Source organism: Athalia rosae, chromosome 4 (assembly GCF_917208135.1).
Source record: "Athalia rosae chromosome 4, iyAthRosa1.1, whole genome shotgun sequence".
NCBI classification, from domain to species: domain Eukaryota; kingdom Metazoa; phylum Arthropoda; class Insecta; order Hymenoptera; family Athaliidae; genus Athalia; species Athalia rosae.
This window is the reverse complement of record NC_064029.1, coordinates 9509718-9526246: the sequence shown is the minus strand read 5'-3', so window position 1 is coordinate 9526246 and position 16529 is coordinate 9509718. Positions and strand designations below refer to the sequence as shown.

Sequence of the window (16529 nt, the reverse complement as noted above, 5' to 3'; positions counted from 1 at the left end):
GAATCGAAAGATCTACACCACCCCACACCCCCTACTTACACATGCAATTCATACCTATTGTAGAACAGCATTGCAATCAGCGCAGTGGGTGAAAGCCTGATAAGTTGACAGCAAACTGCGAGCGTTGTGAAAAAATTGCAATTTGCATTTCGGATAAATAAAAACTTATTCGAAACGAATAAAAGCTTGCTTCCTCGGGGAATAGCCGTTGCGTATAAAATATGTTGACATGTCCACTGTCATCGTAATTAAAGGTGGCATGGCGTCTAAATATAGTATTTATTTATAGGTTGGAGCTAACCCAGTAGCGGTTAAAGTCGGGATTATATCTGGGATGTTATCAGTTTGATTAGTTTCTGGCTAGTGTCTTAGACACGAATGCCTTCGCATTTCTTTGTCATGCATCACATATTGCTTTCCTCCACAAATATTTCCACAGTGGCTTAATTTACTTTCAGCAGCTTCCAAATAATATAACACTAACTAAATAAATATCTGCTTCGAAGACTAATAAGTCACCGAATGATAAAACATCCAACTTGTGAGACAGTAGGTGATAACATTTGATGCAAACTGAAGAATTGCTGTCAAAGAATAATAATTCATAATCCGTGTTCAGTTATTATTCATGAATACTCCAACAAGTGCGACAGAAAAAGTATTTAGAGATGGCTGAAGATCTGAATGGGAGATCTCGTGATCGGCTGCACGATATCCGTATCAAACTTGAGCAGAGTCATCTTGTATACCTTCAAACTGATGACAGCCCATTGAAATTGCAGCACCGCCAGAAGCTTGAAGGTATAAGGCATATTATGTTCCAACAATAGTGAAAAATCATCATTTTTAAAACTGATCTACCTCAGATATTCTTTTGCTCAGGTTTCATCAAGGAATATCTATGTTTGGTCCCGAATGACAATAAATATGTGTTTCAAGACACAGCAGATGTCTTGCATAGCTCTGCTGCCTCCATGCAAGACTTCAGTGGGTATAGAGCATGTAATGCATGGAATGCAATTGCTTTGTATGCTGCTAACTTGCTGGCCCAACCTTGGCGAAAAGAATACAAAAATTTAAAGGTCAGTTCATGTCTACATTTCTGATAAATTGATACTGTAGCAGATTTCCATCAAAAGCATTGTGTTTTGATAGACCTACAGTGGTTATTGGAAACATGAAGTGGATGCTAATATAATTGGAGGGGAATGGATGTTTGAGGTCATGGGTTATCGACTTGCCGGCTTACGTGAATTAACACTTGAAGGCCCCATAGACCCAGATAAAGTATCTAACGTTAGCAGGGACGCGATTGTAGCATTTGTCGAATGCCAGGTAACAACTCAGCTGAATCAAGCCCATTCGAGAGATTCCGACTGCTAAATATTCGTGGTTTCTGAAATTTTCATTATTTCGTATTTTTATTCTTTCTTCAGATATTGAAACAGATTTGGGAAAGTGTGTCTCAGAATTTTACTATCTCATGGCTTGAAGTATTAGAATTTCGAGAAAATCACGTTGGAACTCCAGAACAAGCGATAAGAGCCTTGAATTATCGTTTTCTCGAAAAAGTACATCACAACCGAGTCAAGACTTCAACTTATAGAGATTACCACCAGTTGCCCCTGAATACTTTAGATTTAATATCATCCTCCCCTTACAATTTCCCTCCAAATAGCTACAATACTTATTCCCCCCAGTATCCTATTACTGGATACAAGCATTTCAACGACAACCATGCCCCACCCATGAACCTACAGCATGTTCAATCAGTCGATCCAAATTCTGGTAATAGATGTAACATTTATGGGCATCCGAGGGTAGATAGTAAATATTTTAGTGGAATAAATGCCAATGAGTATTGTGCGCCGGTCTCTAACTATGCTGCGAGAGTACCGATAGGGCAACTGATAGAATTGGACACACCAATGCCTGTAATTAACCACCAGAACAAAGATAACAAGAAAATAGTTGACACAATCCTACATTATACTCGGGATTTTGATGAGCCAGATTCCAGCAAGAGTGTACCAGGAGACTTGAATAATTACGAGTACGCTAAAGTTGAGAAGAAGCCCTTAAAAGCACCTCCTGGGGGTAATGAGAAAGATTCTTTCAGTAGCTGGGATTTTGTCTATCGTAACTTGGAAAGTCTTGGCTATTCGAAAGACCTTGGAGATCGAGAGGATGTCTTGCACAAGAGGGAATCAGATTTGTACAGGATTCGGCAAAAGCCTATTAAGGAAACTATCAATAATCAGGAGGAAAAGTACACATTCAATCATTCAGACAAACGAAGGGTTCACTCCAACTTTGAAGGACTAGACAGATTAGCTGCAAATGGGAGAGTTAGCACTGAGGAATCATTTCTTCCTCAGAAAAAGTCTTCATTTGATGATTTGAATAAAGAGCTGAGAGATAGAACACATCAAGAACGAAGCAATGTTATCGACATGAATAAAAAATATAGTCAAACTTTGCCGAGTCAACATAAACATCGTTCAGTTGATCCAGTGGGGAGAGTGAGCGATTCTATGCGGAATCTTGGCCTTGACAAAAACCATTCTAGAAGTGAAAAACAGCCCAAATGGCAATGTTCAACTTGCACGTTTTTGAATGTCCACGGCAAAGATATTTGTGAAATGTGTGGCAAGTCTAGACGGAAGGGTAATGAGGACAAGCCCCTTGCCAGTGGAGGTAAAGAATGTCCGCATTGTACCTTAGTAAATGAAAGAAATGTATCTAACTGTGACGCATGTGGAGCTAGTTTGAAAGATTCTCCCACCTACATATGAAAAAAATTAAATTTGATATTATGTGTGTCCTCCAAGAGGATTCATTCATAGATGAAATGGGCTAGTCTATGTTCTGCATCACAGAATGAAAAGTATTTGTTATCTGATGCATGTTGCTCTGATATCATGAGAATTAGAATTAGGGATGGCAATATAGACCAAGGGACAAAGTGCAAGATGATTGTAACGATGGGTGGATTTTACCTGGAGTGTCTTTAAAGGTGCCAAAATAGTCCAAAGTTCAGCAGTTAGTTTCTTTGCTGAATTGATAATTGGTACCCTAATCTGTAGTGAAAACTATATTGAAAAAAATTCACGCAACAACATTATCTGTAGAAATAACTCCAATGGTTTTACATTCATGCATTCTAGAAATGGTAGTGTAAACTTTCGAGGCAACTATAAATTGGCCTAATACTCGAGTTAATTTTTTTACTGCTAAGTTAAATGACAGCCGAGAATTCTGGTGGCTTCATTATTATAGCAAGAATCCCGGGAAAAAAAGATAACCAAATACCTATAATCTTTTTTTCTAGCTGATCTCTCGACATTTTATTAGGGCTGCTATAAATTAATAATTTATCGATTTGTCAAAGTTTGCCTCAACAAACTTTTAAAAGCAAGCTAATCTGCGGCAGATTTACTAATGTTTAAAGCAAATTTCTTTAAATTGCGATCGTGTCGTCATCGCGATTCCCTAACGCATAAATCACCATACGCACATTATACGCAATACTAATTTATTTCATCTATTTATTTTTTGTTATCCGATCATATTTTTGGTTTGGAAATACGCTCTAATTTTGGGTTTTCCTTAAAATATAGCCATAATTCATTAATAACTTCGAGTAATTTCTGAAAGTAGTGGTTGAAGTTGGAAAAACAAATTAGAATTTTCCACCATTTTTTAGTCATACTTATGTAAATGTATCATTTTAAATTTCCCCTGAAAAATGTATAGATTTTGTTGGGTGAAAGTCAATACCTATTTGGTAACACACAATACTTTGTTATTCGAAGTTTACCTTGAAAATTACAAGGTACAAATCATTATAGAGTACATAGTCTACACACGACAGCAATAGCAACATTACATCTGTTAATTGAATAGGCAACTGATCACGATGAATAATGTAAGAAACGTATCATTGGCATACTTCAGACTTTCTGTATTTGCATAAGTTATTGTGAAATTATACTGTTTTGAATATGATACATGATATAATAGAACTTCTATGATAATAAAAGATGTATTTTTACTAATCAAGTATTTTGTACCTTGAGTGATTTTTCTTCAACCCAATGCAATCAATGAGATGTACTGGAATGGAATTTGTTTGTTCCAGAGGAAAATACAGGAAGCTATAATTTTCGACAAAGAACTAATTGTGAAATTACGATCCTCCTAATAGCTTCATTTTACGCTGTAAAGATTTCATTGCGGCTTGGTGTATTTTACTGTCTAATTTGTCTGTAAAATATATTTATCGAATTAATATTTTTTGAGGATACTAAACATCTGAAAAATATACAGGGGCAAGTCATTTTATACGGAGAAAATGAAAAACTTACAGATTTTGTGTTTCCCTTGTATGGGGAATCTTATGGGCAGCTCATGCCAATCTTCGCAAATAAAAACGTATGGGCTGTCGCTATCCCCTTCAGGATATTGTTTACGATATTCCTCCTGAGAAAGTACATCAACAACTGTTACACACCCTAACAAACAACTGGTTGGGTAGTTGGTCGGAAATTTCAGGTTTCCTGGAACGAATAATTTTTTCTGTGGAACAAATGTCACCAGCACAAAATTAACATACCAAACCGAGATACCAACCACTTTTTAGAATTCGATATCTGTTTTCTAATATGGTGATCTCTTCGCTGGTCGGAGCTTTGGAAGCTGCTGCAATCCAGAGTCTGCCTCTATGGGCTGAATACCAGACCCGTCCTTCATGACTGTAAACAAATTTCGTTAGATGTAGACTATACTATAGTGAAGCAGATGCTCAAATTGGTTCTTTCACCAAAACTACCGGTGGTATTTACGTTTTTATTCCAGAAACAAGAAGGGAGGCATAAGGCTGATGCATGCTAAGGCACAGGCCTTCGTCAACCATTTCTAAATATTCTTTATCCTGAATTCGGTTGTGACCTAAAGTAGGATCCATTTTTCTAAGTCTCTTTGAATCCAGTATTCCAACATCCACATACTATAAATATACGAACACAACATGACATAAAATTTCTGAAAAAGACGTATTAAAAATACGGAATTCTGTCGTCTTACGGATGGTTGATTGAATTCCACAGTTGGGCATATATTGCTACATATATTAGTATTACTGTTTGACTGAGAAGCGATAATACTTCTTAATACTGGGTCACTCGCTTCGTCGATATAGTCAGCCTCATCAATTATTTCTCTACCAGCAAAATCAAGAGTGACTTTTCGATTCAAACGTGATCCATGCTTTTTAGCTCTCATTTCATTTTCATGCTGTTCCAATTTTTCTCGTTCAGTCTTGGAAAGCCATACACTATTCGTCTGATAATAGTCTGACTCGTCATCAATTACTTCTGTTCTTCGCGCACTAAAAAAGCAGAAATTTCCTTGTAGAACGAAGTAGAATAAGTTGGCAGATATTCTTGAGAAAAATCGGTTAAATATACCTATTGCGATCATATTCAAGAAGTTTGTTTCGGTGTTTGAGGGATTCTTCAACATCTTTAGGTGGTTTCTGATCCATAAGTTTGTTATATAGATTATCAGCTTGTCTACTATTACTCGAAAGTAGAGCTTGCTGATCAGGAGAGCATACTAAATCTCCACAGCAAAAACAAGGTCCAGCTCCTTCTTGCATGCAAACTATTCTTCCACAACTAACGCAATTGTTCACTAATGCATGTTTCTTAGCTTCGCAATTGCACTTATGCCTACCTATTGCAGAAGTGAGTTTCGATTGAAAACGCATCGCATGAGATTTTTCTTTCACCATTGTTAGTTTAATTATAATTATAACTATTACCTTTTAATAATATTATTTTGTCTTTACCATCTGCTGAGTAAAGATTGACAAACTTGTTTTTCTTCTTCTCTACTTTTTCAGACTTAATGATTTCCTGGCAATGAATGATATGTATAACAGTACAGTAGGTTTTAGAAGTCCAACAACGAATTTCATAGCAGGCAAATATTTACCTGTGTCTGTTGATTCGATGCTTTTGCTTTGCCTTTTTTCTTTTCATTTTGCTTCTGATTGATGAAAGTTTCATCGACAGTTGACTTTTTATAGCCAATCAAATCATTGTTTGACGCTGTGAGATATGTCATGTAAATTTTGAGCATGGCGTTTTTTCATTTCAAGCAAGAATTAGGATCAAAAAGATCATACTGTCTTATATGACTTTGACATTTCATGGAACTAACCTTTTCGTTTTTTCAGTTCATTAACGAATTGCCTGTGCTTTGGATTGTCGTAGTCCAGCAGAGTTTTCAGGTATTCATCTAAATCTCGAGAGTTATGCATTTGCAAAATGTAGCTGAAAAATGGAATTGAATGATCTATCATACTGTTGAAAAAATTGTAACCTACACGTAGAGCCAGGCATATGACACATTAAATTACTACTCACGACGTCAAATCGCTCGGTACTGGAAAATCTAGGAGTCCCGATAAATTTTCTTGCAACCAAATTTCCATTTTTATCACGTTTATTGCTGGATCTGTTACTGTCAGAAGTAGCTTGCAGCACGTTGCGAATACTATTGCACAAATTTTGCAATCCGCGACTAGCGTACAGCGCAGGTTTTTGTTGATTGCCGCTCGGCCTCTATAGGCGCAACCATACAAGGGCGCAATTGTTGAAGTTCAAATTTCAAATATAAGCGGCATGGCGCGAGAATAAATGAATGAAATAAAATCGTTTGACGCTAGGTGTGCGAAAGGAATTGTAATTCCTACTTGTAATATTCTCAGCGATTATATAAAACCAAAAAATGGATCTTATGATGCTTGTACCGACGTCAGAAGAGCAGCTCAATGCTGAGAGTAGTCAGGTGTGTATGATAAAAAAAATGATTGGTTACAAATATATTGTCATTAATGCCGATACAACCGGATCCAGGGATTTCCACGTGTCGAGCACAAATGTAAAATACCTCCTGAATTCGACGAATTGAAAAATGTGATCGAAGGCGATGGGTTCTGCGCTAGATCTCGCCGGTGGTTTCGACGAAAATGTTTGATATCTCAAAGGCATCCAGATTCTCGTTTTTGGTTGAAAAGTAAGGCCACGATGTCGTACGAATATACCCGCCATGCGAACTCGTATATCTACATGATTCATCCCTTCAGCGAATTCAGGTAAGAGATTAGAATCAAAATCAAAGATCAAACGTATCACGGAAATACCGATGTTCGCAGAGTATGCTGGCAGACTGTAATGGTAATGGCAACATTGATGGCTCTCTTAACCATCCCATATCGGGTCACGTTTTTCTTCGAGTTACCGCATGGGGAATGGTTATTCTTTGTTCTAATATTGGATTGCATTCTCTTGTGCGATATCGTGCTATGGTTTTTCACCGGATACTATGAGCTGCGTACAAATGTCGTTGTTTTGGATCCTCGAATAATCGCACGGTTTGTGACACGTCTCATGTAGTTTACAAAACATAATCCACCCGCTCATTAACTTTCAGTAAATATCTCACGAGCTGGTTCTTTATCGATTTATTGTCGTCGTTACCCATGGGACTACTTGCGTTATTAGGGAATGCGAGCCACCAAAGGGTGCAGCTCTATTCCTACTCCCAAATTCTAAAAATCTTCAGGCTGCGAGTTGTCGTAAATTACGTTCGCCGTTTACGACGTGTGAGTCTTTCCCTGCAAATCTACTGTACTGTACCGTAGGATAGCAATCAATTATTACATTTCACTCAATTTTCAGGTCTACGGAATCTCGTTCCAAACACAGAAATCTATAGAATTCGGTGTCTTGATGGTAATTGTGCTTCATTGGGCAGCTTGTGCCGAATATTACGTATCTGCAACAGTCCGAAGGGCAATGATAGCTTCCGGTAAATCGCACGAGTAAGCTATCGCGTATCTCCTAACGATGGGAGAATCCTGTTTATCTGCGAAAAGATTTCCTACAAATGACAGTCTGTTTTATTCTTACAGGAACTGGACTAATCTACCGTACGTTAGGGATAACAGCACGTTTTTCAAGTACATCGTTTCCCTGTACAGATCAGTAGCCGCTATGGTAGGGTGTTTGAAGCACGATGATCTGGTCGCGGTTGAGGATGTCGTATCCGATGCAGTGTTCTCTATATTTGGTCGAGTTGCGAATATTTATTTAATAGGTATATCGTGCAACTGCTTTTTATCGAAACTTTTTCAAACTCCAACGATCAACCTGATATTTTATCCCAGCTAAGTGGCTACAACTCACGAACACTTTCCGTGGTATAACAAATAATAGTTACCTATGGTTGTTACCCCAATTACGGGAGTACATGCGACACAAAGAACTTCCGATAGAAATTCAAAATCGTCTGACGACCTACTACGGATATTGCATCCAGCAAAGTATCGATCTTGAAAAAAGTATCATGAGCCTCGTGTCCGTGCGACTGAGAGAAGTAAATGATTTATGATTTTCCGATAACCCGGAAGTTTTCCTTTTTTTATATTTTCATCCAGTAATAAATTGCAGATGAATCCGATATGATAAATGTTTTTTTTACTCAGGAATTGATGCTCCACCGTTCTCGAAAGTTGGTTGAAAAAGTCACGTTTTTCAAATGCCTACCAGAATCGGTAGTGTCACGTATCGCGATGTCGCTGCGCACAGAAATATTTCTTACGAACGACGTAATAATAAAAGCAGGTACAACGGGTGATAGTATGTATTTTATTGCTTCTGGAACCGTCGCTATATACACAAGTTTAGGAAAAGAGGTTCGTAACCAGGATGCATAATCTGAATGCTGTGACTGCATCGTACGTTGTACATATTTGCAAGTTTCCTTTTACTGCAAGGTTTGCCATCTTGAGGACGGCGCGCACTTCGGCGAGATAGCTTTGATAATGGAAAACGAACAGCGGGTAGCGAGTGTGGTAGCGGCCGAGATATGTGAACTGTACGTTTTGACACGTGAAGATTTCCAGCAGGCAATAGAGCGTTACCCGAACCTTATGAATTCCCTGCAAAAACTGGTTCTACAAAGACTCGAGAAGACGTTATTTTTAGGGGAGCTTTACCGTCTAGAAGGTAACATACCCGAGAACATTCATCAGCATAATTCAAAATCTACGAGAAAAGAAAATAATAAAAACTGGAACTACCTTTATCAGAACGAGTTACGATTCGCCATCTCTACAATATCTATACTATTTGGTAATAATTTTTCAACAACTCCTTCTCCCCTATCTTTTCATCCGCGAGAGCGTAGTGGTTTTGTGATTTCGCGGCGGTCTGTAAGACTGCTGGTAAACCGAAGTGAGCCTCCAATGTTCGGGGTAATCGGCATCTCTACATCCCTTGACTACGCTGAACGGGGGGGTGAGTGTATCGATGCAAAACGAGCGCCTGGCAAACGGAGTCCTAGGTCGTGGTACGTTCAAAGACTTTGGAAGACCGTTCCTCTTGGGATCGTCGTGAGTGAGTCTGGGCGCGGCCGAGTGGAGAGCGAGTCTCTGTTTATGCCGAGATGCGTCTTTTTCCTCATCTTTCTTTCTCTGTTCGCAAGCGGTGCAGTTTCTAAGATAAGCAACGTGCTTCCGTCTGTCTCTACTTTGATGTTTCGGCGAACTGGTGTATCGTTTTGCCAGCTCTTGATCAGCCTCGGATATTCGAATTTCACCGAATCCCTTGCACAGGTGGCACTTCGTCGATTCTCCCAACAGATTCTTAGCTTTAGCTACGTCATCCTCTTCCTCGGCTTCCGTTTTGTATCCCGTCAGAACGTTTAATCTACCGCGAACCATTGGATCATCTTCTTCGGGCCAACTTCTACCATCAACGGATAGCTTTTCATGCGAATTAACGCAAACTTCGGGACACGGCGTCCTACAATTATGCCTTTCTGTAGGGTGGGGCTTAGCTTTGACAAGGCGTTCGAATTTCCCTGGATCGGCGGATGCCGCTCTGGGCCTGGAAAAGTCTGGCGAATAAAAATCTGATGCCGAAACGCCCGGTGGGTGCTGAACGAGGGTGAAAATTCCGGGAGCCGGTCCGCCGTCGCTTCCGTCTATATGAACTGGTTTTCTAGGTTCATAAGATGGGTCCACCGGGGTATCCCAACAGATGGCTAGATCCATTCTTGTTTCCGGTACTTTGCAGCCGAGTACTGGACCGTAGAGCTGTGTGACGGTCTGGATTCGCGGTCGCCTCTGGAAGACCTTTGGCGTAATCTCTTGATACTTCCTATATGATTTACAGGAGGGTAAAGAGCCGCAAGATTTGGCTCGCCCGAAATTCCCATTCATAAATACACGGTCGTCGACGCGGTCCGGGAGCGGTTGATGCTCCAGGTTTTCCGTGTGGAATTTTCGCGCGATCGCGAAATTATCGCGACAAGTTGGCATCTCTATAGGACGGTGCGTGTGTTGAATCTTTGGGGATCGAAGTGAACGTGAACCCATAGTTTTTGGAAGTGACGGGCGAACCTTCAGGTTTCCTGCGACGTATGTGGGAATGTTGAATCCTTCGGGTGGACGAAACTCGGGTTCAGTAAAACTTCCTGGACAGTACAAACCACATTCTCGATGTTCTTCCATGCCATTTTGAATACGTCGTTCCATCCGAGTATATTATGGCGGATATTGTTCTGGATTGAGTAATTTTCACTCCGATAAAATTATGATTCTGAAAATTTTGTTGTACGAAATAGGTACGGCGGATGACCGAGAGAGTACAATTGATGAGGCCAATAAAATTTTGAAGCCCATGAAGTTTATTCCCGAACATAATTTTAGAGTAATAAATTTACGTAAACATTTGTACACATTTTGATTTTACGATATTACTAGGCCAGCTGATTTTTAGCATGTCAGGGGCAGTTTGAGAGTGGCAAAATTTTAACGACGTCATAGTGGACAGTTTGCCTTATTATGCGAAGCTAATCGGAGCTGCACCGACTAAATGTTACTTCGGTAATCGACTGAATTCGAAGAGTGTTGGACTAGGTCTGAACCGCCTAGTCCCGAGGATAGCCGAGTAACGGAATGTTTACCTGCTTGACAACGGAATAGCTCAATATAATCAGATACAGACCCTCGCGGATGTCAGATACACTCCAATTTTCTCAGATTGAGAAAGAAGTAATTTTTCGAAGAAAATCAAGTTCCATTCAAAGATGCAAACGTAAGACGATGCACAAGATATAAGACGACGGTTTCCAGTACTAGTTAGATTGACATGAGGAGTAGATGCTATTCTAAAATACAAATGATATGATGGAATTGCGCTTTGTTTAGACTAATGTATATCTAGACTGCGATATGCGGAACAAGATATTTGCAGGTAAAATAACTAGGTTAATGATTAGCTTTCAAATGCGTGCTGTGCTAATATTAGGATATGTATCGATTATTACCGCCGTGTCCTACTGCCATAGTCGGACGAATTTCAAGTTTTAAATACATATCGGTCGGATATCTTTCTTGGTATCAACTACAGACATCACGATCTTTCTATAAATAGCATCCGGTGAATCAATGAAAAGCCGAATGTAATTATTATTTTAAAGCGTTTATAGTGCAGTGCAGATACTTTCCTGGTCAGATTAATTGACTACACCAACACAGGATTTTTGTAATTAGTCCTAAGATACGATAGCAATTCGAAGAAAAAATTCTGAACAAAGCAAAGGTGAAAGCTTGTAACTGGGTAAGTTAATTGGGTTGGCAGATTTATATTGCCGAAGTCAGAATGACCGATTTCAGATATATTCAATTTTTGGCGCGAAAAATCGAAAGAATTCCGAACCTTCGGTTCTTTTCGATTGGGTTAAAAAATGTCGAATTATTCGTATGGCTGTATGGCTATATTCTAATGTAATTCAACGATTAAAAAATCCCACCTACGTAGAGTAAATTCCGATAATCAAATCTCTATTTGTTTAATGTTGAAATTTTTTACAAGAACAGTAATGGGGAAATGATCGACAGTATATTGATAAATTTTGTGGCCTATATTCACGTTGATATTTTATCATCAGTTGGCAAGTATAATTATGTGGCATTTAAAGGTAGCGCTACTGTAAAGCTCTGCGCTTATGGAGGGTAGACCATAGAGGGGTAGAACCCTCCATATCTGCGCTGCACGAAAGCCCGGTGGGACATTTTACCGACTCTGTGTGTCGGTGTTTCCAACTACATCAGCGCCGATATGCACCGTCTCAATTTGAATCATATTCAATTCAACTCATCTCGCGAGATTTGTTAAAATACTGCCTTACGCCCTCTCACTGGACCCATAAACCAGTTTGTTAAACTAATAGCACCTGAGAACCACCTCTGACTTAGGGGTGCATACCGATCACCGTTGATAACATAGATAAATTAACCGGTCACAACCAGGGAAATCATTTTCGCATTTACCTTTTGGGATGCCAGGAAAATATAGGATTGTTTTAAATATGTAGATAATAAACGATTGATTTCACTCCTGAAATAACAGAAAAGTTTTCACAGATAATTCAGAAAAATACTCCGAACCATAAATAAGTTCGTAGAGAATCAATTTTACGAAAACGAGATCTCTTAGACACAACAATGGGGGCCATCGTCCTTGGATTTGGATTAAAATTTGGATTAGTAGCTTAAAGATAATCGCGAGGAAGTCAAGTACCACGAACAAAAAGGTGCGATAGTAGGTACTTGATTCCTTACAATGTTTCGGTTTTCTGGTTTATAACGCATAAAGCGTTGCAATGCATGTTTTAAGCGCCAAGTCCGCGCGCATACGAACAGCAGCGACGAAACTTGGGTTTTTATTGCACTTTAAATTCCTGAAAGAAAATCTCTCAATACATGTTCCCATCGCCAATATCAGTCAAGTTTTTAAAGCGCCTTGCAAGATGGCAAGTCACGCTAGTTTTATGTTTTAAAACATTTCTTAGGACCCCTGAGGACGGCACAAACAGAAATACAACAAACATAGATCACACGACTCCTCCTCCTCGCGCTATGCACGCGCGAGCAGCGTCAGATTCGGAATATTTATGCTAATGGAAATCGAAGAAATGCAATTTTTAATCGCATCCTCCTATTCCAATTAGCATTGGGGAGAGGAAAGGGGATAGGTTTACAAATTTTTGGCGTGGCGGTCGGCGATCCTCTTCGACGCGAAGTCTTCGAGCTCAACGTCCACCTCACTTCCATGCACCACGGCTGGTACGGAGAGCAAGGCGGACGCATTTTGCCCATTCCAAGTGACCGCAAATATTACAGGGAAGATAAAAAGTCAGTCTAATTGGAATTGTTTGGTTGGGAAGGAAAAGTATCTATCAGATCTCAGAAAAGAGATCTAAAAGACTACACGAAAAGAATTATTAGGAAAATGTCGAATAAAATGTTGTAGAAAATTAGCTAACGCAATTTGATGAATTCTACTCAATTGATCACTTGGAATCGCTGTGGAAAGAAAAGTTACACTTCCGATTTCTTGCCTACCCACTTTGGTCAGCCCACATCCCACCCTACGGTTAAAACTATTAGTTGCACACACACTGCATATACATGCCTTCGCGATTCATGAATTTACCTATACCTGCCTTTCACCTATATTTATCCAAGAAATGATTTTACTGACGAAAACCCCGATTCATACTTGCGCCGGCGCACCGAGAATTCGATCTCACTCACATCTCACATTCATTGCCGTGGTATCTCGTTCAAAAAACTTACTGTAGACCTGTTGTGTTCATAGGAATATAAAGGCTGCCCACGCCCCGGCCGAAGCCGTGATTTATTCAAATTTTGAGAAAAGTTTGTTTGTTATCGGTGCGAAATTTGAAAAACATCTATGATCTTTGAATGAATTTAGTAAATTCACTCTTGACAATTGAAATTATTTGATATAATCATAAATTCAATAGAATTGATTGAGAAATATCATCAGTAGAATAATGAATTTAATTAATCTCACATCTATTCATCAAGTAAGAAGAAGTTCAGGGCTGAAAATTGTGTGTAAGGGAAGAAAATTCCTATAATCATTAGACATCCTGTTATAGTTCTAGTGAATTTACTTATATGTGGGTACCTAAAGACGGGTTCAACTCTGATTCAAATTGAGTTAGATAAATTGAAATATCAAGCATGCAAATGAATCAAAAATTTAGAGATTAAATTCAAAATTGGTTCAGCTGATGGCTGACCGTTAAATTGAGTCTAGATGGATTCTGATTTTTCGCGAGAGCTATCCAATTCAATTCCTGGTGTACCTGAAAAAGCTGAACCTATGGTAAGACCATCATTCGCACAACAAAATTTTTTTACCGATCAGTGATCGACGCAAACGAGATCGATCACCGAAAATTATATAAAAATCAAAAAATACTTGAGTCGATTGAACGACGGTCTGTACCGTTGCCTATGAGCTGCACACTCTTGCAATTGAATTTATCAAAGATGTGATTTATTTGAATAGTTCACATTTGATGAACTAATGGTTAACTGATTGCTCAAATAACCGATTGACTAATTAATAAACTGACTGACTGACTCAATCATTCATTGGTTTTTTGACTGATTAATTTCAAGGAAGAGTTTTATATGTCTGACGCTACAGGGTGCAGGTGCGCTATGCTCAACAGCAACCAACCCTACAATTACCTGATCTAATAAAATTGAAATTCAGGGTACCGCCACGCCATGTAACAAAAAGGGATCAGAGGAATGACACAATATAAAATACAACGACCCGATGCCAGCGTTCACCATCGTGTGAGCTGGCAAAGAAGTCGAGAAACTTTGAGTGCTGGGACTCACCATCGCTGCCAGCACCAAGACCGGACCCGAGCCGGTTCCCAGGTCTCGGGGGTCTTGGATTTTACCCGGATGTCTCAGCCTCCCTGATGGCTATAGCTATGTAGTAGGTTGAAACGTTGTAGGTTGAATGTAGTAGGTCTGGTACGATGTAAAGTTGATGCGATACACCCACGAAGAACGATGCTGTAAAAATAGCAAGGAAAAACCCCCGAATAATGAGAATCAAAAATTTGTGATTTAAAGGAAATAAATAGTTGTAGAAAATTTTAATCACCGAGATTTTTCACTTTAGGTGGATGGTTGATGATCAGCCAGCAATAACATTATGATCTGAAACAGAATTTCAACACTTTTATTTCGTGTACGCAAGCATCACGAATCAAGAAATTCGGAAATAGCGGCACGAAGTTCCGCTACAGAGAAATTGAGAAAAAATTAATCAGATCAGGACTCACCTTACGTGTTAAGAAGAGCGGAGATCCGGTACGAATGCTCCCAAATATTTGTATGCACCGATTATGCACTTCAAATCTACCGCGGAGGAGCTCTAGTTGCGGCAAGAATTCAAAAATTATTCACAACGGCTACCGGCTTCGACTTGTTGCGTCCAGTATCACCGGTATCACCATCATTATACGTTCTATCGAGCCAATTATACCCTCAGATGAGTTAAGATTGTTAGAGTCATTGTACGGCCGATCGTCACTTGTTTTAGGATCCAATATTACAACGTATTATTTGAATTAGCGACGAATTTAGAGGAGACAAAGCAGTTAATCTGAAGTTTGATGTAGAAATGGCGTATTTACAGCTACTAAGCGGGCCAATCAGGGGATGCGTCGATCAAGCGACCTCCACCGACTGCTACTACGTATCGCCATTTTTAATGCGTTTAATTCGGCGGCGTGAGACACGTGAATTAAGCAAGATCTTTTGGTTGATTATGACAAGATTCAAAATTTGATATTATTAGGGACAGTCAAATTCACAGCGGGATACGGAGAACAACTATACGATCGAAGTTCGACGTAGAAATGGCGTTGCCGCCAAACGCTCTATATTTATACCACACATGGCCGACGACGCTATACCAACCAGTGGCGCGCTGGATCTTGAGACTTCCACTGACTTTGATACGACGTATCACCATTTTTAATGCGTTTAATTTAGCGGTATTATACCCGTGAATCAGGTAGGAATACTCGATTGATTACTTCAAGATTCAGAATGCGTTATTATCACGTACACAGTTAAATTCACAGCGAGTTACACGGAGATTAACCACACGATTCGAAGTTCCGCGGACGTAGAAATGGCGTTATCGGGCAAGCGCTCGTAATCTGTACCAGCTCCCCCACTTCTATTGAGTGGGCCAATCAGCATCCACGTAGAGGCGCGCTGTACCTCGCGACTTCTACTGACTTTGATACAACGTATCAACATTTGTTATGCGTTTAATTCAGCGGCGTTAATCAAGTAAATGAGGCGGAATTCTTTGGTTGATTATGACGAGATTCAGATTTCGGTATTGTTCGGCACAGCAACGGGCACAGTTAAATTCACAGCGCGACACGGGCAACAACTAGACCATTTCGAAGTACGACAAGCAAATGGTGACGAGCGCCAGCGCACTGTGAGGGTTTTCGACCAAGCACCGTGCACCTACATTCAGACTCAGTAGATGTCCCTACCGATTATCCGTAGCGCTGGCAACAATTCCTTCTTC

At 39.6% G+C, this 16529-nt stretch overlaps 4 protein-coding genes across 5 annotated transcripts; 2 read left to right on the top strand and 2 right to left on the bottom strand.

The window, feature by feature from the left end:
* The first annotated feature begins 76 nt into the window (after window positions 1-76).
* LOC105684485 (protein tamozhennic) lies at window positions 77-4062 on the top strand. 2 transcript variants are annotated; one of them, XM_020851424.2, is made up of 5 exons: window positions 77-254; window positions 620-801; window positions 883-1082; window positions 1156-1335; window positions 1437-4062. In XM_020851424.2, the coding sequence occupies exons 2-5, from the start codon at window positions 669-671 to the stop codon at window positions 2793-2795; spliced, it is 1872 nt and encodes a 623-aa protein (XP_020707083.2). In that variant the 5' UTR covers window positions 77-254; window positions 620-668; the 3' UTR covers window positions 2796-4062. The 2 variants fall into 2 exon arrangements, with proteins under 2 accessions (XP_020707083.2, XP_012253280.2); XM_012397857.3 differs by having other exon boundaries at window positions 462-801.
* LOC105684486 (activating signal cointegrator 1) lies at window positions 3950-6691 on the bottom strand. Its single transcript, XM_012397860.3, has 10 exons — window positions 6432-6691; window positions 6226-6338; window positions 5998-6113; window positions 5825-5918; window positions 5469-5736; window positions 5086-5389; window positions 4845-5008; window positions 4633-4754; window positions 4368-4559; window positions 3950-4266 (listed from the first exon to the last, which is right to left on the bottom strand). Exons 1-10 carry the CDS (start codon window positions 6497-6499, stop codon window positions 4190-4192), a joined length of 1518 nt encoding a protein of 505 aa, XP_012253283.2. The 5' UTR covers window positions 6500-6691; the 3' UTR covers window positions 3950-4189.
* Window positions 6692-6717: 26 nt separating this feature from the next.
* Window positions 6718-9207, top strand: LOC105684392 (potassium/sodium hyperpolarization-activated cyclic nucleotide-gated channel 4-like). The gene is made up of 10 exons (XM_048653767.1): window positions 6718-6855; window positions 6924-7162; window positions 7223-7441; window positions 7501-7672; window positions 7749-7891; window positions 7982-8166; window positions 8237-8445; window positions 8555-8764; window positions 8846-9077; window positions 9161-9207. Exons 1-10 carry the CDS (start codon window positions 6796-6798, stop codon window positions 9205-9207), a joined length of 1716 nt encoding a protein of 571 aa, XP_048509724.1. The 5' UTR covers window positions 6718-6795.
* On the bottom strand, window positions 8370-16382 carry LOC105684391. The gene is made up of 3 exons (XM_048654261.1): window positions 15259-16382; window positions 15078-15133; window positions 8370-14986 (listed from the first exon to the last, which is right to left on the bottom strand). Exon 3 carries the CDS (start codon window positions 10607-10609, stop codon window positions 9233-9235), a length of 1377 nt encoding a protein of 458 aa, XP_048510218.1. The 5' UTR covers window positions 10610-14986; window positions 15078-15133; window positions 15259-16382; the 3' UTR covers window positions 8370-9232.
* Between the last annotated feature and the right edge of the window lie 147 nt (window positions 16383-16529).

Coding starts and splice junctions, on each gene's coding strand:
- LOC105684485 (XM_020851424.2), top strand. CDS start 669: ATGGCTGAAGATCTGAATGGGAGATCTCGTGATCGGCTGCACGATATC. Junction 1,083..1,155: donor AAGAATACAAAAATTTAAAG/GTCAGTTCATGT, acceptor GTGTTTTGATAG/ACCTACAGTGGTTATTGGAA. Junction 1,336..1,436: donor TAGCATTTGTCGAATGCCAG/GTAACAACTCAG, acceptor TTCTTTCTTCAG/ATATTGAAACAGATTTGGGA.
- LOC105684392 (XM_048653767.1), top strand. CDS start 6,796: ATGGATCTTATGATGCTTGTACCGACGTCAGAAGAGCAGCTCAATGCT. Junction 7,442..7,500: donor GATCCTCGAATAATCGCACG/GTTTGTGACACG, acceptor ATTAACTTTCAG/TAAATATCTCACGAGCTGGT. Junction 8,765..8,845: donor ACACAAGTTTAGGAAAAGAG/GTTCGTAACCAG, acceptor TTTTACTGCAAG/GTTTGCCATCTTGAGGACGG.
- LOC105684486 (XM_012397860.3), bottom strand. CDS start 6,499: ATGGAAATTTGGTTGCAAGAAAATTTATCGGGACTCCTAGATTTTCCA. Junction 4,560..4,632: donor ATATCGAATTCTAAAAAGTG/GTTGGTATCTCG, acceptor TATTCGTTCCAG/GAAACCTGAAATTTCCGACC. Junction 4,267..4,367: donor ACAAGGGAAACACAAAATCT/GTAAGTTTTTCA, acceptor TATATTTTACAG/ACAAATTAGACAGTAAAATA.
- LOC105684391 (XM_048654261.1), bottom strand. CDS start 10,609: ATGGAACGACGTATTCAAAATGGCATGGAAGAACATCGAGAATGTGGT.